General features: G+C 54.9%; 2 protein-coding genes across 2 annotated transcripts; one reads left to right on the top strand and one right to left on the bottom strand.

Annotated features, from left to right (window-relative positions):
* The first annotated feature begins 642 nt into the window (after positions 1-642).
* On the top strand, positions 643-9,788 carry CSDC2 (cold shock domain containing C2). Its single transcript, XM_032689629.1, has 4 exons — positions 643-899; positions 7,040-7,305; positions 7,552-7,674; positions 7,935-9,788. The coding sequence occupies exons 1-4, from the start codon at positions 702-704 to the stop codon at positions 8,095-8,097; spliced, it is 750 nt and encodes a 249-aa protein (XP_032545520.1). The 5' UTR covers positions 643-701; the 3' UTR covers positions 8,098-9,788.
* A 339-nt stretch (positions 9,789-10,127) lies between these two features.
* On the bottom strand, positions 10,128-21,920 carry PMM1 (phosphomannomutase 1). Its single transcript, XM_032689628.1, has 8 exons — positions 21,821-21,920; positions 21,602-21,719; positions 20,659-20,735; positions 20,388-20,479; positions 18,054-18,153; positions 17,177-17,252; positions 14,305-14,420; positions 10,128-13,511 (listed from the first exon to the last, which is right to left on the bottom strand). The coding sequence occupies exons 1-8, from the start codon at positions 21,887-21,889 to the stop codon at positions 13,389-13,391; spliced, it is 771 nt and encodes a 256-aa protein (XP_032545519.1). The 5' UTR covers positions 21,890-21,920; the 3' UTR covers positions 10,128-13,388.
* Between the last annotated feature and the right edge of the window lie 1,128 nt (positions 21,921-23,048).

Here is a 23,048-nt window from a genome sequence, read left to right as displayed (position 1 = left end):
CACCCTGTGCCCCTATGAGAGAAAGTCTTGGGCCAATTTATGACATTGCCTCTGCCCACAGAGATGGCTCTCCTGAGCCCGGTCACATCAGCACAGGGGAAAACGGAAAACAAGGATCTTTTGAGGCTGGGGATTGGCACAGAGCACTGATAGAAATGAGAGCCCTAAGAAGCACCTGGGCTTGTGACAGCTGGCTATGAGCCCAAAGCAGGGGAGCGGAGCAGTAGGATGGATTTGCAGCATGTGCCCCCTGTACTCTCCTGCTGCACCGGGGGTGTCTGTGGCATAGGTGCTTGGGGGCTGCAGGGGGCAGGGAGACTGGGGCAGGCGGGGAGAGCAGTTGCAGCTGCACCAGTGAGACTTGAGGTGACAGGGGAGAGGTTTGACCCATTGCGAGGGAACCCTCCCCATCCAGACTTGGCCTCCTGTCCCCATCCCTGCCTCGGGTGCCTTCCCACACCCCCCACACCCCGTCCTCTGTCCCTGCAGCCTGTGGGGCTGCCCCATTGCGTCTGGCCGTGGCACCGATATGCGTCACCTTGCGCAACCGGAGCGACGCGGTCCCCCGGGGCCGACCTTCGTCACCTCCGGCCCCCCATACAGACCTTCTCCTTTAAGCCTAGCTCAGAAATGACCATGCTGATCCCTCCCACCTGCCCGCTCCCCCTGGCCCGGCCCTGACGTCAGGGGAAGGCGTGCGGATGCGTGTGTGTTCGAAGCGCACATCATACACACATCAGATACCGCAGATCCATCAGCAGGCAGCCGGAGGAAGCCCCCCGGAGCCGGGCTGCGGGCGACACCGCCGCTCCTCGCAAGGTAGCGGGGCAGTGTCTGGCCCCGCCGAGCACCGATGCTCTGCAGAGCGCAGCTCCAAGGAGCCCGTCGCTGCTAAGGAGGTGAGTAAGGGGAGGCACAATGGCCATCTAGCGTGCCCGGGCTATTGTAGCTGGAGGTTAAACTTCACGCACCACCTTTTTCTTTCAAACCTGCTTTTTCCTTTTGACGGTGGAGAGGTGCGAGGGTGAAGCGTGACTTCCCTGCGGTTTGGTTATTCCCTACCAGCCTCAGGAACAATAACTCCCCTGGGGGTGGCGGCGGCAATGTTGCACGTCTGCTTTGGCTGGGGGGCAAATAATCCAGGGCTTTGCCACGGAGGTCTGAGCTCAGCTGGGACCCAGCTCTCTGATTGCCGGGTGAGGGGAAGGCAATTTGTGAAAAATCCGTCTTATTAAAGCAGACTAATAATGATGTGGCTTGAATTGGTGTTTCTTTGGGACTGGCTGCGCTATTCCTGCTGATGGCAAGTTAGATCCACAAAGGAGGAAGGAAGGAAGGACACAGAGGAAGATGTTTGTACCACGTCTTTGAACACTCTGCTAATTAAAAAATAAAAACCTACACAAGAAAACAAACAGATCCCACAAGGCGGTATTTGTGATGATTTTGCATGTATGCTTAAAAGGTAAATCAAGCCTCCATGATGGTTTCTCTCCTTGCTTCTCCTCTGCATCTCTCAGCCTGCTTGCTCTCCCCCATGGCCTCCCTGAGAACTGGGCAGCCCAGCACTGACTAGGGGAGCTTTTTATAATCAATCCATAAAGGTGACATTCATATTTTAGCGCTAAGCAGGCTGTATCGTAGGCGAGACTATCTCAGCAAAGATCTCTGAAGTTGGGAGTGTGATTGGCTTAGCTGGGGAGGGGACGCTGTCAGTGTGCATTCCCCAAAAACCGCCTAGTTTTATTTTTCCTACAGTAATTTGTCTCAGCAAAGGGATTTGTAACACTCAGGGTAGATGAGGAAATTGCTTTGCTTGGTATTTAACTCTTAACAGCGTGATCTGGTAACCAAAAAATGGGAGCAGGGGGGAGCTGAGAGGCTTTCATTAGCATCGGACAGAGACAGCATTTATAAAAACCTGCCAGACGCCGAGGCTGTGAGCCTTCTCCAAGGAAGGGAGGATGGAGAACCATAGCCCAGCGAGTGCTGTGGTGGCCCTCTTCATGGTAGCCGCTGCCTGGAGCCATCCTTGTTCCCCAGCTTGTTCCTGACCTTCATGGCAGCCCCCCTGGGATCTCTGCTGGCCGCCGTGTTTTTGTTGGGTCCCTCGGCAGGTGAATATGCCAAGCAGCTGAAAAATGGGATTTTTGTTTTTGCATCGAGCCCTGGGGACACACTCGTGCGTCTGGAGGGGTGTAGCTCTTCTCTGTTTCAGCCTGTGTCTAGACAAGCTGGGTCTGGGGGGGCATCAGCCTCCCCGAGGATGGCAGCGGGCCAGAGCATTGCTTTCCTGCTTTGTGGGGTGAGAAGATGGCTACTGGCAGCTGGCTGTGGAGATGGGGTGTCTTTTTGACATACAGAGACCTTTTTTTCTATTGGGGTGGATTGAGAGGGGTGGTAAACCTGACTCCTAAACTGAGGCCACTGGTAGTTGCAAGGGGTGGAGAAAACATGATGGCGAGTGGCATGGAAGAGCCTGTGCAGAAGATTGCTGGAAAAGGCAGCTGAGGGAAAATATTCAGCTCCTTGGCTGGGGTGGGGGGAGCAGTGGCACTCGGGAGTGTTGTGGCAGACAGCATCTGAGCTGGGGATTTACAAAGAGAAGCAGCAGCGTGAAAGGGAACAGCCCATAAAGGCGACGACAGGCCAGCTGAAGGGTCACGTCCACAGCCTGAGCGTGACGGCCGCCAGCAGAGCGGCCACCCATCCTCCCATCCATCCTGGGCATCCCGGGGGTTCCAGCGAATGGGAAGGAGCACAAAGAAGCCGCACGGGAGGGCCGACTCACCGAGGGCGATTAAGCTAATTAAATACGTATTCCCCTGCCTGGGTGAGGGACGTGTGAGGGGTTTTTCTTCGCTGCTGCTAATGAACGGGGAGTAGCGGACGGAGGCTGGTGCCTCTTCAAAAGGCTCTTTCCCCCCTTCTAGGAGACCTTGAAAGGCTGTTTAGTTAAACAAGGTCACAGCCAGCACCCAAGTCAATGTGTTTGGCTTTAAAGAAGGGGAGAGAGACAGTGATTTTATTTGATAAACCGCAGACCTTTCAGTCACTGCTGATGAATGGGGTACTTGGATCTTGAGATAAAAGCTGATGTGTCTACTGCCTGTCTGCCTTAATTGGCCTGGGTTTCCTGCCTTAGCCTGCGAGCGCTCCCGACTGTCAGCTCTGCCAGCTCAGGAGCCTGCCCTCCGAAAAATATAAAAGCAAAGCTGGCTGCTGCTGCCAAAGGAGACCCTGTCACCAGAGGGCTCTGGAGTTTGGCTCTGAGATGGTTTCTTTGGGGAGGGGGGAAGACAGACAGGGTGGTAGGTGTTTCTTATGAAGAGCATCCTTCCAGGGAGCCCTGGGCTTGGTACTGCTCACACACCTCTTTGGCTTGAAGGATGGTCACCCTGGGAGACCCTTGGAGCAAAGCCACCAAGGGGAGACAGGGAGGAGCAAGGTGGAGGTCCAGCAGTGATGGTGGAGAGGGGTTATGCTGGAAAGGCTTCCCATGCCCCACGGCAGAGCTGGGCTGCTGCAGCCTTTCCTCTTCTTCATAGTGACCCGGATTTCATCCCTGCACTGTATATATGCGTGGAGTGGACACAGTGTTGTGGGTGGTGTTAGCCAGACCAGGAGATCCTTGGGGTGGAGAGAGATGCTCTTGTCCCCAGCAGGGGTTCTCATGACCATGGGAGATGGAGGAGAGGGTGAAAATGCCTCCTGTGCCCAGGTGCTTCCTCCTTGTCACCTGCTGGGGCTGCGATGTGGAGAAAGGGTTGGGGAGATGATGGTGGGATGAAGCACAGGAAGGAAAGGAGAGAACAGGAAGATTTTCCCTGACCTCTAGCTGGGCTGGGAGGGGAGGAGATACTGGCAAGGATATGCTTGTGTCCCCTGTCTTCTCTCAGCCCACTTTTGCCCTGAGTTTAATTTCCTCAGTCCCTTTGTTTGCTGTGGGGATTTCAGTGAGGTAGGAGGTAGGATACTGCTCTGGAGTCTCACGTGGTGCCAAGTTCCCTTTCAACCTCAGCTTCACCAGCACCAGCAAAACCAGGCATTCAGCCACTGGGCACCAAGGCTGACCCACAGAATTGGGATGCTTGTTCCAGATGCTGAAGAGGGGCAGAGTATGCATGCTGGCTGTGGGAGACAGCTTTGGCATGGCTGCAGGACAGGGGTCCCTGCTCCAGCCCCTGCTCCAAGCAGAAGTTAGAGCAGGCAGCTCAGGGAGGTGTCCGGGGGATGCATACCCCTAAGGATGGGGATCCCACAGCCTTGCTGTGCCCTATCCCTGTGCTTATCCCAGTAAGATGCCATCCCACATCAGGGTTCCCTCCCACATCCCCATGGGCCAGCCAGAGCCCCCCCAGAGTGCCTATGAGCGATCGTGTCCAGCTTGTTCTCCCACATGGAGCAAGCTCAGCTCCTGGGGGCAAACAGCAGCCCAGGAGGGCACCCTCTGCTTCTGTCCTTGGCCCTCGGGATCAGATTGTCTGCCTCCTCAGTGATGCCCAGCATGCTACTGTTCTTGACCACTCCTCGTCCCCCAAACCAGGGAGCCTTCCAGGGCACCTGAGCCTGGGCTGCTCCCACAGGTGAACCTGGAGCAAACCCTCTCTTGGTTGCCACTTCACCAGCCCACAGCATTTTTTTCCTGCAAGGCTCCCACTCCTGCACACCTCTTCCCCTTTGCCTCTTACTTTTCTTTTGCCTCTGGGAAACTTCCATTTTTCCAGCCCCTTATGGATGCCAACCAGCTCCTCAGCATACTAATAGTTTGCTCCAAGCATCGTTATTCAGGTTAAATACTCTCCATTGTCCCTAATCTGGTGGGGGAATGGAAAGGCCTTGTCAGTGAAAGCGCACACAGAGGAGGTGCCTCATGGCGAGGCCATTTTCATATTGGCGGCTTCATGATGTGGCAGAGAACTGAGGGCCACTCCCCCCAAACCATCCCACTCCTACAACCCTGCTTCCCCCAAATAATCCCACTCCTACAGCCCTGACACCTACTGGGAAGGCAATGGATCCTGCATTTTTCTGGCCTAAAGTGGCCAGACTGCTCGCAAGCACAGGCAGGGAGGTTGGATGGGGACACAGATGGGGGCACAGATGGGAGCCATGAAGCTGCTTGATGTCTGGCCTGGCTTTGGGGTGTCTCATTTGGGTGTTCCCTGAGCCTCTCCAAGCTCCACAGACATGGGGGAAGGAGAGGTGAGCCTGAGCCTGGGAATGGGAGAAGGGGTTACTGAGCCAGGGTGTAGGGGAAAGAGATGCTGAAGCTGGGCATGGGGGCAGGAGATGCTGAGCCTGTTGGGCCAGGAGCCAAGGAGCTTCTCTGTGGGGTGGGATGTGGAGCAGAAGACAAGCACGCATGCTCCAGTTGCTTCATGGCAGAGGGGAGCCACTGAAGCACAGGAAGGGTTTGATGTGGGGGTAGGTGGGGAGCCAGTGAAGGGAGAGACATTTTGGGGGGGTTTGTGGCCGTGACTGGAAGTCATCTTGGAGGGCAGAGGAACATGGTGGCTTCTGCCTTGGGGTAGGACTCCAGCATGGGCTGTGCCGCCTGGATCTGAGGGTGAAGCTCTGCAAGGCTTAGAGGGGGCAGCTGAGTCCCAGATGGGCAGCATCCCATGGCAGCATCCAAGCTGGACTGGTAGCAGTGGGGATCCAGTGGCAGGCAGACCCCCCGGCAGGGGAAGCAAGTAGAGGTGGAGCAGAGGGGGAGCAGAAATTGCCTAGTCCCTCCTTGAAACTTCAGCTGCTCTAGAAATCTTTTTCCATGTCCTTGGTGCCTGCTAATTTCAGAGTGGAGGTGACCCCCTTTTGCACATCCCCCCAGGGCCTTCGTGTCTCAAGGGGCCATGGTGAGTCAGAAAACAAATTAAATATTCTCTGGGTTTCCTGGTGTGTGCAGCTGTCATCCCAAAAGATGCTGCATACCCCAGTGGGGTGGGAAAGGGCTGAAGTGGGTGGTGGGGAAGGGGATGGTAAGTCTGTAGGATGTCAGGCTCCGCAGCTCTGAGTGATGGGAAAACCCCATCACTGATGGGGTGATGGAGATGGGTGAGCTCCCTCACCTAGCACACCCAAAGAGAGGTGCCCCCAAAAGCAGCCACTGGTGTGGGGCACCCCAGGACAGAGGCACCAGTGTCAGATGCAGCGACTGATTGGAAATCATCAGAGCAAAGGCTTTCTGAGCAAGTGGCTGCAGTGCTGATCATGCATCTCACTGGGAGGCTTAGAAGTGCACAACCCCTCCAATTTCATGCTGGGGTGCTTCAGCAAGGACAACAGTGCCCACAATTGCTCTGACAGGACACCTTTGTGGGGTTTCTTCCCCTTAGAGCTTTAACTCCTTGCAAACTGCACGATGCCAGCCAAAAACTGGAGCCTAATGATGGCAGCAACAGGAGGCTGTGCTTGTGTTGTGGCTCACTGAGGTCCTGAAGGGGTGTGCAGGCTGCTGGCAGCCCCATCACAGCCTACTGGTGTCCCTTCCTGTACAAATGTGCTGCTGGCTGGGGCTGGAGTTTGGTCCTAAATCCTATAGGGCTGAGGCAACCTCCTCTGCTGGGGAGACCTCAGACCCCTGGCCTTGACCTACCTATTGTCTCAGCTTTTCTCCTTCACTCTTTTATTAGAAATCTCAGGTTGGGACAAGTTCTCAGAGTCTGAGACTGGAGACCCAGGCATACTGGCACTGCATGGGCATCCTTCCCAAAATGGTCCCTGCTGGTGGCAGCTCATGTTCCACTGCTTCTTTTCCCAGGCTGTGCTTTTTAGCGACTTCATCTCAAATATATGGGATTATCCTGGTAAATGAGCCACAAACCAGGCTCTTCCCTTGGGATTGATTTGCTGGAATATCTCAGGCTTCCAGGGGCAATTCCTAGTTTTGGGGGTTGGTGTCCAATACAGAAGTCTGGCAGCATGCTGCCTGCTCCCACAGACGGCTGAGAGCAGAGGGGCAGTTCCTGACAGCAAATTGTCCCTGCCAAAAGCCCCAGAGAAGGGCCTGTAACCCCCGCCTCCTTTTGCTCCCCAGGTCACCAGCAGTAGACCCGCACGCCCGGGTGTCCTTTCTCCTGCCACCCACCCACCTGCCCCCAAAACGGAGGAGCCCGCTGGTCCCACCATGTCTTCGGACCCCAGCGCCCCACCATCGGTGCCACCGCTGCACTCCCCCAAGTCACCAGTGTGGCCCACCTTCCCCTTCCAGCGGGAGGGCAGCCGCATCTGGGAGCGAGGCAACCTCCTGCTGCGGGACCTGCCCAGCCCCCTCCCCACCAAGAGGACCAGGACCTACTCGGCGTAAGTACCTGGCTTGCGGGTTTGGGACCATCCAGTTGAGCTAAGAAGGGGCTGTGGTCAGCCCTTTACACCGGTGCACTTTGCCAACGCAGCGCCCGGCATTGCTGCACACACCTGCCAAGGGTGCTGCGGGTGGGTGCCCTGTGCTCTCCCAGGGGGCATCATGTGTTGATAGCAAACCTCTCCCTGTGCTGCCCCCCGGGTGAGTGCCACCAGTGAAAAATCTCCTTCCCTTTCCTCCCGCAGGACGGCGCGTGCCTCTGCCGGTCCCGTCTTCAAAGGCGTCTGCAAGCAGTTCTCTCGCTCCCAGGGACACGGATTTATCACCCCTGAGAATGGCACAGAGGACATTTTCGTGCATGTGTCTGAGTAAGTCCCGGCGTTGTGTGGTGCCAGAACACCCTGGGGGAGCCATGCCAGCATGGGGCTGGAGACTTGTGGGCTGGGGCATGGATGTCTCCATTGGGTGGGAATGGTGATCTTCCTGTCCTCTACCCCTCATCACCTGTGGGTTTTCTTTCCCAAGGCACAGCTGGTGGGTCAGGTGCCTTCCTTGGTTCTGGGTGGTCTGGGGCAGGGGTCTGTCTCTTGGCCGCAGCCCCACCATCCTCTCCTTTCCTCTCCCACAGCATCGAGGGGGAGTACGTCCCGGTGGAGGGGGATGAGGTGACGTACAAGGTCTGTCCTATCCCTCCCAAGAACCAGAAGTTCCAGGCAGTGGAGGTGGTCCTCACTAACCTGGCGCCGCACACGAAGCACGAGACATGGTCTGGCCAGATCATCGGCTCCTAGGCGCCCGGAGGGCCGCCAGCCACTCAGCCCCATGGAGCAAGCCTGCCCGGCCGCTCGCAGGGGGCGTGGGGGGAGCCGAGGCGGTGATGGGGCCGGGGCTGCCCCCAAACATGCAGGCGTTTGCGTTCAGTGTCTTTTATAAGGTTACGGTTTCCTTTCTCTGTGTGTGTTTGTAAGTGTCTGTCGAGGGGGACAGGGGAAGCAGAGCCCTCCCCGGCCACCCCAGCTCCGGGGGCAGCACCGAGCTCCATGTCCCCTATTCCTTGCCCCCTGAGGCCATGGGGAACAGAGCCCTCTAGCTGCCCTGGGCTGAAGCAGGTGCTGAGAGCAGGAGGGGGCACGGGGAGGCTCATCCTCCTGAATCCCACTCTGGCAAGATGGGCATCCCACCTGGTCTACACTGGGACATGCCCTGGGGCAGGGGCAAAACAGGGCAGTGTGGGATGACGGATCACTGTGCGGGATCTGGGTGTCTGAAACCCATCCCCATCGCTGGCAGCTCACAGCACCCACCTGAGCCACATCCCTCCATCATAAGATCTCAGGTCAGCGGTACCACAAGGAGGTGAGTGACTTATAGGAAGCAAAGATTTAGTTTTACAAGACTAACAGCTGCTGGCAGGGCACTGGGGGCACTTGTTGCTGTGCCTGGGGGGCTGCACCTGGGCACGGGGCACTTGGCACCTCTGTGCTCCCCACCGCTGCTGGGCCAGTAGTGTGCTTTTCTTGGCTCGGTGCTGACATGGTTTTGGGGAGATGGCTACTTTCTCCTCCTCCCCTGCCTCCCCAGCCCCCTGGGGACCCCTCTTCCCATGCGTGCGCGTGCGTGTGTGTGTGTGTGTGCATGTCTGTAGCTTGCTGGGGTGGTGAGGGGCTGAGGGGTCTGAGTAGCCTCAGCTGTGGGGCGAGCACAGCCACCTCCTCCCCAGCCCCTCAGTGTAGGCAGGGTCTCGTATACAAAGCACAAACTTAGTTTTTGGTCTTCTCCGCCATACCCTGGCCAGGTGGGCTCCCACAGCTCCAGGGAGGGACAAGGATAATGTGCACTGGGCTGGTCCTGAGCTGATCCCAGGGGAACAGCACCTGTGCTGATGCTCTGGGAATTATCAGCATCTTAAAGGATTTATTTCAAAGCAGGGTTGGGAACAGTGGGGTGCCAGCAGCCCCCCTGAGCAGGGCAGGAGGTGATAGCCAGCTCCTGGGGCACATGCTCAGCGGAAGGTGCCAGCACTGCTGGTCCTCAGCATGGACAGAGGGGGGTGTTTGGCACCTTTCTTGCCACGGCTGTTGTTGAGAGGGATAAGCGGGGAGAGGAGTGGGGCAGGGCTGGTGCTGTGCAGGACAGCTGGGCCTTGTGGATTTGGGAGGACCACCACATGCTGCCCTAGACCAGGCTAGTGTGGGAACTGCCCTGGGACCCTCTGACCCATCTCACTGCCAACTCAAAGCCTGGCTCTTCCAGGGGCTGTGGCAACCCTGGCTCAGGCTCCAGGCATACCCAGGACATGCAGTCAGCTTGGCCAAGGCAAACTGATTTTTTCTTTCTCTTTCTTTTTTTTTTTTTTGAAATAAACTAAAACCCTAGACTCGTTGTTGTTGGTTTTACAACTCCAGTGTGGTTCCCGCCTGTCTGACCATATGTCAACCTTTGTAACATTGGCAATAAACCATTAAAAGTGACTTTCCCATGAGCCCTGCCCATCCTGGCTTTTTGTCCTCTGTGTGTGTGTCACAGTGGGGATGCTGGTGATTCTCTCAGGTAAAGGACCTGGAGCACCCAGGGATTAATCCAGACATCAGAAGAGATTCACCCACCTCTGCACAGTATGTCCTGGGTGGCTGGGAGTGCTCCAGCCTTTGCTCACGGGGAGCACACTGCGAGCCTGGGACGGGATGCTGCTGCTCACCATGAGGGGTGACCAGGACCAAGGCTGGTCCCTCGCTGCTGTGGGCATTTTGAAGTGTGGCTGCCTGCTGTCTGGCTGCCTTTCACCCCCACAGCCCAGCACAAAGCACATGCTGCCTCCAACTGCTGCGTGTTGTGGCTTTAATAGGATTGATTTTAATTTTTTTAATATATGTATCTATGTATTTAAATATATTTTACAGTTGGTATCAGCCAGACAGGAGCTGCCCATCTTGCATGGATATGGAGCCACATAGCAAGACAGTCCCGGGCGTGGGGCCTGCCACACCTGATCACTGTCATGCACAGGGAGAAACCCCCACTTACTCTGTGGGCACCCACCGTGACAGGAGCATCAAAGGGGTCCCAAGGACAGGCATGAACCGTCCCCTAGGCATGGGGCTCCCATCCCTGTATCATCCCTGCCTGCAAAAGCACAGCACAGGCAGCCAGGGTTCTCAGTGGCCCTGCTTGAGCAGGGGTGTGGGACCAAGAATCTCCAGAGGTCCCTTCGATCTCAACCATTCTGTGGCTCTGAGACCCTGAGGCTGCCCCAGCTACTTCTGATGCCACCATCCTCCTCCTCATCCCTCTTGGCCTCTTGGGTCTCCAGGTGGGAGATGCCCTCAACTAGCCCAAGCTTGGTATAAGAGAGAGGAATGGAGAAGGTTCCTGAACTTGATCCCACACATGCACAAGTGAGCTCCTGAGCTGAGAAAGCAATGGCTGGTGCCTCAAAGGTCATGTCTGTCTCTGCTCTGCTCAACCTGCAACTCCCCCACCCTGAGCAAGGGACATACTCCCACCAGGAGCAGCCTTGGACAGAGCCTGCCTTTCCCTTCATTTCAGCCCCCACGGCCACCATGGTGCCCCATGCTGTCAGGGCTAGGCCCTGCTCTTCACTAACAACTAAACTCACTAGAGGTCCAGCTGGCTTTGAATAGACTTACAGGAAAAATAAACTCCCCAAGACTCACACATAACTGATCCACAGTGAAACACAGAAGGAGGAACCACAAAACACAACTCCTCCATGAAGGTTGCAGTGGAGGGCCAAAACCTGTGACCTGTGAAATGGGTACCCTGCATTCAGGCTTCTCCAACAGGTCCTCTTCTCCCACACAGAAATCTTCTCTGGGTAGAAAGAGGAATTTGTGCATTTGTTGGGGATTTCCAGATGCCAGGCAGACAGCTGCACTCATGCAAATGTGATGCATCAGAGATCTGATGTGTTGTAGTTAAGACGTGCAATCAAGTGGAGGAGACAGCACCCCACCAGCACTGGTCATACAGTATCCTTGCTCCTGTGGCCAGGCAGCCACTTGGGACTCTTGTCCATGGCAATGGGGGAGCCCTGCCCTGTGTCTAAAAGCACCAGCGTATCTCACCTGAGGAAGATGGTGGTGCCTTGCTTAGGTGGCAGTAGGCAGCTGTGAAACTTCTCTCTGCAGTCCAGCTGCTAATGGGAGATGAAGAACAATGGCAAGGAGAGCAGGAAGAGGAGAAAAAGGGGAGAAAAAACAGGACCAAGAGACAGGGCAGTGCCATATCAGCAGGGATGGGGTGAGAAAGGCTCCTGAGGAGCAATGGTGGGGAGTTTGCATGAACCTCCAGCACTCTCCAGGTCCACAAATGTGTGCCCTGAAGAGCTGCAAGCAGGACATCTCCCTGGCAGGGATGGATCCTTCAGCTCCTTTTGAGCACTAAATTGTGACTAGTGTTACCAGTGTGGCCACACATCCCAACATAACTGCCGGGAATAAAAGGAGGGAGAAGGTCAAGGGAGAGATGTGGGTTTGCAATCCACGAAGATCCAGGGAGAGGAACAGGACAGGCAATGGCTGCACTAGACATCCTGTCTCCCTAAAGATGACCATGTAAACCGAGTGTGTGGGATGAGACAGGGTGGAAAAGCAAGCTTGGAGGGCACTGCTTGGGGGGTACTTCCATTGGCACTATGAACCATGTCTGGCCTGTGTTGGCCCTCTCTGAAAATATCTCTGGCAAGAGGGATGGAAAGCTGAGCACTGGGAAGCAAGGGGACTTGGTCTGTTATGAATGCCCTGGGTAAGGTTTTACACAGACACATCTCTCTAATGAGGACAGACTGCAGGAGCTGGGCCTGTTTAGTCTAGAGAAGACTGAGAGGGGATCTCATTAATGCACAAAAATACCTCAAAGGCAGGTGCCAAGAGGATGGTGCCAAACTCTTATCAGTGGTGCCCAGTGACAGGACAATGAGCAATGGCCATAAACTAAAACAGAAGAAGTTCCACCTCAACATAGGAAGAACATCTTTATGTAGAGGGTGGCAGAGCAGTGGAACAGGCTGCCCAGGGAGGTCATGGAGTCTCCCTCTCTGGAGACATTCAAAACCTTCCTGGATGCATTCCTGTGTAACCCACTCTAGGTGACCCTACCTTGGCAGGGGGGTTGGACTAGATTATTTCCAGAGGTCCCTTCCAACCCTAACAATTCTGTGATTCTGTGATCTCTGACACCTAATGGACATGGGATTGGGAAGACCATTGGAAAGCCTTCTGCCCCAACTGCTCCACAGCAAGCTCTGCACACACCAGGTGTCAGCATCCTCCAGCCATGCCAGGCAAGGTCTGACTTGAAAATATAGAATAATAATATAGAAAATAAACCCTAGGGGGTTTTGTAAGCTAAAGAGAAGAACTGGTTTCCTCATGCACCTGAGCAAAGCTGAGAGCAGCAGCCCAATCATTTCAAAACTATCGTTCCCAGGTCACCTGTAGGGAGGGACTGGCACAGTGTGGCATTGAGGGCAAGGACATGGTGACGTCTCCATTAGAATACACAATGGTGCAACAAGCTGGGATTGCAACTATTCCTTCCTACCACAGGCTTGGAGCAAACAGCCTTCCTGGCCTCTTGCCTTGGAGCAGCTCCCGTGAATGTCTGGAGCCTCAGCAGCCTCAGCAGCCCTGGCCTCCCGGGCCAAGGTGCAAGGGAGAGAGAAAGGTGAGAAGCATATTCCCTCATGCGGAACTGTTAAGAGAAACAGAGTGGAAAAGGAGAGGAGAGGGAGCATGGAGCGGACACACACACGCTCTCGACTGGCCCTTTTAAATGCTTTCCAACCACAAAAGCATCTGCATCACCGCCCACCACAGCTGAACCGTCAAGAGAAGTTTTTCTGAAGGCGAGGAGGGTCTGGTACTCCCCAGCCACAGATGGGGAGCGCCGAAGGGCTGCTCAGCTAAGGCTCCCTCCTGCTACCCACCCACACTCGTGTTACATCCTCACCAGCTCTGTGAAGTGTTTTTTTGGTCTACCCTGAGCAGATTCCTCAAATCAAGGTGCTTTTCCTGGTGGGGGGAGAGGGTGGGACTGGGGCAGGGCTGCAAGGACCTGGCAGTCAGCACTCATTGGCTCTTTCTGGAAAGAAGATTTCGCGGCATCGCTGGACCGTGTCTTGGGGGGACTGGACACTGTGTCCCACAGTGCGGGGATCATCATAGATTTCATAGTCGTTCCCTCCCTGCAGGGGAATAGAAAACAGGGACAGCATTAGCAGGGTCTTGCCAGAACAACCTCATCCGTGAATCTGCATTTTGCTCTGTCCCATGGGGAGCTGGGTGGGAGCCAGCAGCTGGGCAGGCAGGGACCTGGTGGGAAGGGGCAGTCAGGACTTTGCTGGCCCCAGGGGCTGGGAATTCTGCTCCCTCCCTCTTGCCTCCCCTCTTCAATGCCAGGGGAGGAGCGTAGATAGGACAGGGAAGGTTCCAGACCAGCAAAGCTTGTCCAGGAGCCTGGGGTTAACCCCTGCTCTGTTTGTGGAGGGGTTAATAGGTTACCCCTGTGGAGGGGCGGGCACATTTGGGGAGCAGAGGTTGCTGGCATCTGGAAAGAGCTGAGTGGATGATTAATCTAGTCTCCAGCAGCAAGGAAGCATCATCCTCCACTGCTCTAAAGGGAAGGTGAAGCTGTTCCTGCTGTTGAGAAATCCTCTCCTAAGTGCTGGGGGCTTGTGTTTGGGGTCATTCAGGCTGCAGGAGTGGCTGCCACCCTACCAAGGATGCTGGGATAAGGAAAGCAAGGCTGAGGTGGACCTGCTTGCCAGCACAGTGAATCCAAGGTGATTTCCCTGTGACCCAGTAAGGCCTGCTGCCATCACGGAGACCATCACAAACCACACCACAGGACAGCATCTTCCTCCCTCATGCTAAAGGTCTGTATCGGTGCTGATGGGACCTGAGCCATTGCACCCGTGATAGAGCAGCTCCACGCAGGAGAGAAAGCGGCCACGTGTGGGGCGAGTGGGGAATACTCACAGGGGTCGTCTCGTTCCCAAAGAAGTGGATAGTGTCAAATCTCTCATCGTCGAGCACATTGAGGCAGTAGCGCTTGTCCCAGCCCTCTGGGAACACATCAAAGCTGATCATGCCACCTGCCAGCAGAAGAGAGGGCATCGGGAAATGTCACTGGGAGCTGGCAGGGTGTCCCACCCTGGGATGGGCAGGAGGATGGGAGGGAGCTGGATGTCTGTGTGGACCCACCACTCCAAAGAGCAGCCATGAACACCACCAGCTCTGCCTGGGTGTTCCTCTTGGCATGTGGCTAGGATAGTGGCAGAGGCTGTTCCTATGACAACAGGCTGGAGTGACATCAGTATGGCTGGGGTGACATTAGCACAGCTTCCCTGCAGGCAAGCAGGAACCAGCAGGTTCCTCCCAAGAGAGGCATCTTTGGGGGAGATCTGGGGTCATGCCTTGTGGATAGCACCAGCATGTTCTATGTCCCAACAGGGGACAATGACCCTGGAGACTGGCACCAAGCTCTCTCCTAGGCTCCCGCCTGGACATCACTGGCCCTTCGAAAACCACTGTTCTGATGCTCCTTAACTGTGCAGGGACTGGGAGCTCCCATACACTGTCTCTGCACACTGATAAGGACCTTGCCACAGAGGTACCACAAACCCATCAACATAATTGGGGCACGACCCTGGCCCATCACCTCTTGACACAAGACCTAAGTGAGGGTTGCCAGCATCTGGAGAGGCACTGAGTCAGATGTGGCAAACATACAGTGGTCAGGGAGTTTTCCCAGAGAGCCTGCATATGGACATGGACACCCACAGCCAAGGGTTAACAAACTTCCCAGCCCATGCTCTTAGACCAGGCAGAGTTTACCCTAGCACTGGGCTGCCTTTTGGGGGTGCTTGGAGGCAGCACGTTCTCTGTCCTCTCAAGGTGCCCCACTGCATGCACAGGCTTGTCCCAGCACCAAGACAGGTGACATGTTCCGCCCAAAATAAAGCCTGTGACTTAGGGCACATATATGTTTAGGTCTCGCTCAGAGCCAGAGAAATGGGGATTTGAGCTGCGATGTACATCCTCTTGCTAGTCCAGGTGTCTGCTCATCTTATCCAGGCAATCTACTGGAGTATCCCTCAGAAACCCTGGCGATTCACACTCTCCTTCATAAATGATAATCCTACCTCTCTAAGGAAGGTGGTGAGTAGACAAGCACCAATCCCCAGGGTTGCTCAACCATGCAAGTCCTGATGCCATGGTCCTCCCCTCCCTGGCTGTTTTGAGTGTCCCCACTGGTTTGGGGATCCCAAACCAAGCCTCCTTGGAGCCTGAGGGAGCTTGAGCTCGAACCTGTGTGTCCAGTTTGGAGCAGAGGAACCAGACAGGATGCCCTGGACAGAGCACTGTGATATAAATGGGAGCAAGTGCCCTATGAGCTCAGGAATGGGGATGTCCCCAAGCTTGCAGCAGGATCCAGCATCTGAGCAGGAGCTAAACTTGGTTGATTATTAAAATCCTTCCTGGTTTTGCATCCAAAGCCATTGACCTGTGAAAAATACTGCCTTTCACTGCATTCTAGCCTTTCAAACAGAGCTGGGCAACAAGAAGTGGCTCCTGATGCCAGCTGGAGCAGGTAGAAAATAAAGGAAGAAGAGGTGGTGTGGAGGACAGCCAGTACTGTCCCTCACCTAAGTAGACCAGGGGTCTGGAGGGGCCGCAGGGAGATCTCCCACCACCTCTGGGGCTTGCATCCTCCATAGCCAGGGAGAAGGCACATGAAGCCAGCTTGGCAGAAGGGTCCCTTTTCTGTGTTCCCTGTTTTTGGATCCCTGTTTTGCCCCCAGCATTTTCTTTGTGGAGGAGCGAGGGGCCTGCAGCAGCCCTTGTCTTCATGCTTTTACACAACAGGCCTGGGCTCTTCATGGCAGCTTTCCAAAGTCAGAGGAGAAAGGGCCACTGTTTTGCTCTCACACCCCGTGCCTGCAGGGACACAGTGGCAGGGACCTTGTCTTTCTCTGCTGTAACAAACTGTGTGTGTCAGTGCTGTGGGCAGCACAGGATGCCCCTGGCAGGATGCTGAAGGCAAGCAGAGGCTCTCGGAGGAAAGCCCTTAGAGGACCAGATCCTTGGTACTGGCCCACGTTGGATGCAGGAGTGGGTGTCACTCGCTGCCTCTCAGCCTCACCCCCCCAATGCCCTTTGGCTGGGCTAACACACGACACTTTCTTATCTCACACTTACCCACCTGCCCTGCAGAGGGTCTTCTTCCAACATCATCCCCACCACTTACACACCCTCATTTTTCTCCCTGTCCTGGCCAGACCCCCAGGATTGCTCAAGCCCCTCCTCTGGTTCCTCACCTTCAGTAAACTGGCTGTAAGAGCCACACCAAGAAGTGGCCCTGGAAAAGCCCATGGCATGGAGCTGTAAACTCCTTACCCCTGGTCAGATCTTTTTCCAGGAAGAAAGATGTTTCCCTTGCAGCCCACCTCCCCAAGGAAACCTCAGAGCCAAGACACACATAAGGCTCCTGTCTCATTCCTAGAGAGGAGTGCATGTGTTGGAGCCCTGCTGGCTGCCCTGTTGCTGATGCTTCAGCCAGAACAGACCCTTTGGGCAGCAGTAGGCTCCATGAACTGAAATTAAGGCAGGGATAATGTCATGGAAATCTGCCTGTCCGGCCAATTCCCTGGGAGGCAAATCTGCAGCACAGTTGTCATGGATGCAAATGTGATGCCCCTGTGGCAGTCCTGTCCAGGACTAGAAGCTCCTTCTGCTCTTCCCAAGGTCTCCAGGCTCTCAGAGGGAACAGCTGGGATTCTTGCTCCCCTTCCCAAATATTTAAGGAAAACATGATAAAGACAGAGCCAAGAAAGTCCCCCCAGCTCACCTCGGGAGAAACGCAGGCCCTTGCCAGCAAACTCCCTCTGCAAGGCTGCCACAAACTTCTCCCGGATCCGCTCTTTCTGTGGAGGATAAGGAGGAAGAGAAGGAAAGAGGGTTTGAAAAATTAGATGCTGACAGTCTCTCAGAATCCACTGTAACCTGTCTGCTGGGCAACTCTGCCTTATTGTTCTGCTCCCTTCCCACCTGTCCTAGGCCATTTAGCCAACTTCCACCAGTCCTGCCCAGTGTCCAAGTAAAAGGCCATCAGCTCAGTCCATGGGGAAGAGCAGATCCCAGCCATTCCTTGGCAATGAAATGCAACTGTTTCAGTTTCCTAGAAGGCCAGTTCATAAACCAGAGTCTCCAGTTTTGCTTAAAAAGTCTTGCAAAGACCAATTGATCCCTCAAACCCAAGAAAGCTCCCCCAGGCAGAAACTGGTATGAGCATGGGCCAAACGCTCCAGAGACCTGCCCAGCAGATCTGCTGTGGCTCTCTGAGTCTTGAAAGCCCATTAGTTCCAGCTCTGTTGGGGCTGGGAGAGCGGGAGAGAGAAGACAGCTGCTGGGCTGTCTTTGGGTACTGTAAATGAGGAAACATGCTGTTAAATAACTGCCTTATTCCTTGTGGCTCTCCCACAGCACAGAGAATCCTGCTGGCCACCCCTTCACATTGGTGGTCCCCAATGAAATCCAATTCTTCCATTCATCTATGTTTGCCTTTGGGTTTTCTGACTCTCAGTCCTATCTCCACTTTGCTGCATATGCACAGCTTGGAGCTGGGCTCCATTCTCCTTGGGAAGAGGGGAAGCACATAAGACCTGAGATCTGTGGTTGTGCAAAACCAGCAAATGAGAGGGTGAGCCCAAGTCTGGCCCGTGTACCTTGTCCAGCTCAGAGAACTCAATTCGCTCTTCTGGGGTGCAGCTTCGTCCGATGGGGGAGATGTTCAGCATCCCATTGCGAAACTCAATGAAGGTTCCTCTGTGGGTGGGCAAAGGAAGAAGGTTACTGGGGCAGGGAGAGAAAAACAACCTTTACAGGGAAATGACTGCTTAGCAAGGCTCTGCAAGGATGCGCAGGAGGAGAGAAGCCATGCCCGCTCATGGGTGCTTCACACCAGGCAGGGACTAGGCAACAACAGCTGCTTAAGATCCCCCTGGGGTGCCTAGTTTTATAAAAAGAGACTGTAAGAGAAGAGGAATAAACAGTTCCTGTGTGCCCTGGGGACAGGCTGGATGCAAGGAGCTTAAGTGAGGTGATAGGTAATGTTTTCCAATGTTGTGATAACTGCAAGGACAGCTATTGCCTGGCCTGGACCAACTGCCTGATGAGACTGTGGCATCTCCACTCCACGAGGCTTTTAAGAAACATTGTGTGGGCTGTGAAGGTGGCAGTACCTTGGGGCAGTGGAATAGCATAGGTCAGTGTAACTCGCTGCTGATGTCCACCAACAGGCTGAGGAGCAATCAGGCAATTCGTGTCCTCATGGGCCACAAATCAGGGCCTTCGTATCTCCCATTTAACCCCGGAACCTTTGACTGCAGCTCGTATCTAAGCTTGCACAGACAGCATCCAGTTCCTGCTTGTCAACCTCACCTTGTGCTGGGATCACTGCTCTGCTGCGTCCTCAGTGGGCTGGTTGAAAGCACTGAGCTGGCAGAAAACTGCTACCTTCTTTTCTCTCTGCTATAAACCCAGCTAGTTTTGTTTTCTTGTCAAGGGGCCAGACAGGTACCAGCACTGGTGGGACAGAAACAACAGGGGATGGCAGCACTGCTAATTTGAAAATAGACTGAAACTCTTGTGGAAACCTAGCTGGAGCAGAGAGATCCCCATCCCTGTCCAGCTGAGGATTCCTGATCACATTTAACCCTCTGATGTCCCTACCAGCCCTGCCTACTGTTTCTCTGTGATAAAGTGAGTCTCGAGGAAAAACTCTCCCCCTCCTGTCTCGTTACACAGTGAAGAACACCATGGGGAAAGACACACAGGCAGCCAAGCCTGCAGCCTGGGAGTAGCATCTCTGCAGCACCCAGGGTTTGGTGGATCATGTCCCAGGCCAAGACTCAGGAGATGTGGGTTAAAGTCCTTGGTTTGCTAGAAATCCTATAAGCCTAAATCCACAGAGCTACTTGGGAGCTGAAACTTTGCCAGGCTGTTGGGTAACTAGACAGCAGTGAGGCAACCAAACAGCCTTGAGGGTTCTGGGTCCCAGCACATGCTTTCAGGGGCCTGTTCAGCCAGCAGTCCTGTTGCAGGGAGCCACCCTAGCCCCTCTCACCAGTCCTTTTATTGTCACATAGTGACTCATATCAAGAAAATAACTTGGATCACAGTGTAGCAACTTTTACCAGCTTAATCTCGACCCAACAGCTCACCCGCTCAGGTTCACTGTACAAACACACGGGCAGAGCAGGAAAAAACCAGCCAGGGCGAGGGGAGGACAGAGCTGCTGCTCCCAACAGCACTGGGTGGCTCATGCATTTGTGAAACTGTGGTCTGAGGTGGGGTTTGACCCTGCATCCAGGCTGGCTTGACTGCAGGCTGCCTCTGAAAGAGGTCCTCCTGCTCTACCCTTCCACCTTCATGCCATCTGTTCCCTCTCTCTCCTTTCTGTACTAACAGGATGAGCTGATCCAATGGAAAACTACCCTTTTCTGTCCTGGTAGTGGTCAGGTCTTCCTTCAGAGGAGGTGTACCAACTCAGCTCCCCCTCTGGCTGCTGGATATCAAGGGGAAGAGCAGACAGGAACACATGGCTGGGAGCAGGGCAGGGCCAGCCAGTGACACTGGATTAGAAACAGTGTGAAACCGTGTGCTCAGACACTGGACTTCCCACCTTAAGATCCATTGTTTGCCTATTTGGAAACTCATAGGACCAATAGTGCCTGATGCCCTGACCAGTAATGAGCTGGCACCATTGTCCTAAATGGGATACGTGCAGTGGCTGTACCTTGCTTCCCCAGGAGGAAAACTTGAGGGGCCAAAGAACTGGCATTATGCTAAAACAATGCAGACTCTTCAGAACAAAGACCCTCCTCCATTATTTGCCCAGCTCAGTGGGACAGTGATCCTACACAGCGCCTCTAGATGCTAAGATAAAACTTGAAGCAAGACAAGCTCTGTAGCTCAGCTGTTTTTATGAGAGCTCTGGAGCCCAGGGCTCCCTAGAATTCAGTGTTATGACTACTATTTGCAAGCGCTTGGGCCGTTACCGTTTCTTGGGCAGCTTCAGCAATGCCATGTAGTTGAGACAAAAGTTGATCAGATCCTGCAGCAGCTCTTCCCCCAGGTGATCCTGAATGGCCTGCATGAAGAGAAGGGGAAGTGAAGAAGATGCCTGACTTCCTAGGAAGCCCACCTAGAAGAGTGGGACATTTAGATCTGGCAGCTGGGGAGAAGAGGCTGGATGGGGCAGGCGCTGGTCCCCACGGCGAGCAGGGCACAGGGCAGGAAAGCCATGGCTGCAAAGGGAGCTGGACCTACCTGCTTGGAGACCAGCTGCCCATTCTTGTATTGCACTGTGCCGTTCTCTGCAAAGACGTAGTCAAACTTTTCAATGACTGAGGGGGAGGAAGCAAAAGAGGAAACATGAGTATTGCCTGGGAAAAGCAGTGAAAAGGACTGGGCTCAGGGCTGAGTGAGCATCCTCCTGCTTTCTTAGTACCACACTTTCCACAGCTTCTGTGCTCTGCAAAGGGCCACTGACCATCCTACTCTCCTTGCTTTCCACACGGTGGATAAGGAGATTATCTTCTGTTCCCGTGTGGAGAGCTGACGCACGCACACAGGGGGAAACGACCTGACCGAGGTCACGGACTGAATCAGTTGCAGGACGAAGATAAGGGCTCCAAAATGTCAGGCTTTCAAATACATGCGTGTTACTCTGCTCTCTCCTCTGCCCTCCCCATTGCCAGGCTGCCGGGGTGATGTGGTTACTGGTTATCTAACTCCAGCCCCTCCTGCAACCCAGACACGCAGCACTGGCGACTCAGCAATCAGCCTGAGCCGGGAATTTCTCGGCCTCCCTACACGAAGCGGGAGCAGAGCTTGGAGCCCAGTGGCGCTTGTTATCCATGCCGGAGAAGGAAAACACGGAGGGAGCAGAGGCTTCTACCCTATTCTACCCCGTGTCCCCAGTGGAACCTGCCGGAGACCCCACATGGAGCAGCAGGGAGGCAAAAATTGCCGGAGGCTCCTGCCTGCTGTATCTCGCGAGGGGTGCAGCTGTAAGAGCCTTGATGAAGCTCGTACAAAACTGACGCTGGAGTCGGCAGCGTGGATCGGAGCATCCCTGCCGGCTCTCCAAAGAGGGAGGGGGAGCCAAGCAGCAGCTCCGCCTGGGCGCCGCCACCCTCCCCAGAGACAGCCTTGGGGTTGGATTTAGGGCACAGGTGACCCCCGGGAGACCTCGTCGGCCGCGCCTCACCTTCGTCCCCGTCCCCCAGCTGCTCGGCTATCTTGGCATAGTCGGAGCCTCCCACTACGCCGATGAGCACCCTCTCCCGCAGCTCCCGCAGGAACGCATCCACCTCCGGCTCGATTTTCTGGAGGGGAAGCAGCGGGTGAGGCCACAGCCAGCGGGACGAGCTCCGCCACGCTGACCTCGCCCCCGCAAAAAAAGCCCGCCGCCCCCGCGCCTCGCTACCTGCCGAGGCGGCGTCAGGGTCCCGTCCACGTCGAAGAGGCACAGCACCCGGCCCCGCGCCGCCGCCATGCCCGCCGCCGGCCCGGGCTCTGCGGGCGGAAGGCGGGACCGCGCCGGGGAGGGGACGGCGGCCGCCCGCCCTCCCTGCGCCCACGGGCGGGACGTGCGGCCGCTGCCTCGGCCCCGCTCCTGTGCCCCCCCGGCTCCATCGCCCCGCCAGCGCAGCCTTCATGTGCCGGGCGTGAACGGCGTCCCCGCTTCAGCTCTCTCCTTAAATCCTTTGCTATAGAGCCCTAACGAGGCACCGGGGAGTTTCGAGGAGGGAGGGTGTGGGGTGCGTGTTTTCACATTTGCTGTTATTACTGCAGCGCCCCCCGGAATGGAGGGGCTGTGGGTCTGGATTGAGCTGCCTGGTAAGCTCAGCTCCTCTGCGTGTTTCTGTGTTCTAGCGAAGGACACTTCACACTGTCCTAGCAGCGCACACTCACCCATTCAGTCCCTGTGCCTCATCTTGCTTTTCCAATAGGATTAGCTATTCATAGCTAATACTTTCACCGGAGAAGTGAAAATACCCTCTGCGCAAAGCTGGTAACTTTTGCTTTGACCTGCTCAAAAGTCATTTAGGATTTAATTCGATCATCTGGTCAGATCATATTCATATGGCTCCATATCATGCTGGCCTGATATGTGACAGTGGACAGCCCCCTCCCCACTGCCATCGCCTCAAATAATTCCTGAATTATTTTCTGAAATCAAAAACAACCTATGTGGAACATTCAATGCTTTCTGCTCAACAGTTAGCTTGCATTCCCTTCCCCAATGGTGCTCAGTGCTGAGCTAGGTTGGAACTGGGGGATGACATTTTTTTACTGATTTTTTCTTCCTCAGTATTATTTGTTGCAGGATATTGTGCAATCCCTTTTCTCAGTTCTCCACCAGATTCCTCTCAAAATGAAGCATCTGGGTGGCTTCACAGATTGGTCTTTTGTTTGTGGTTTATGATTTTCCTGCTCCCACTCAGTGAAAGGAGGGTGTACAGAAACAACATTAATAATTTTGGTTTACCAAAACATCCTCAGCTACTTTCTGGGGGAGACATTCATTGTCCACTGGCTAATGCCACCAGGACAGCTGTTTCCACTGTTCCAACTGTTTCTGCGAGTTGCCTTCCCAACACAGTGAGTCAGGCAGTCTTGGATGGGTATTACAAATGTTATTTGTCCCAGCA

The sequence above is a fragment of the Chiroxiphia lanceolata genome, chromosome 5 (genome assembly GCF_009829145.1).
Source record: "Chiroxiphia lanceolata isolate bChiLan1 chromosome 5, bChiLan1.pri, whole genome shotgun sequence".
Taxonomy (NCBI): Eukaryota; Metazoa; Chordata; class Aves; order Passeriformes; family Pipridae; genus Chiroxiphia; species Chiroxiphia lanceolata.
Note: the sequence above shows the minus strand (reverse complement) of the source record. Positions and strands in the feature narration are given on the sequence as shown.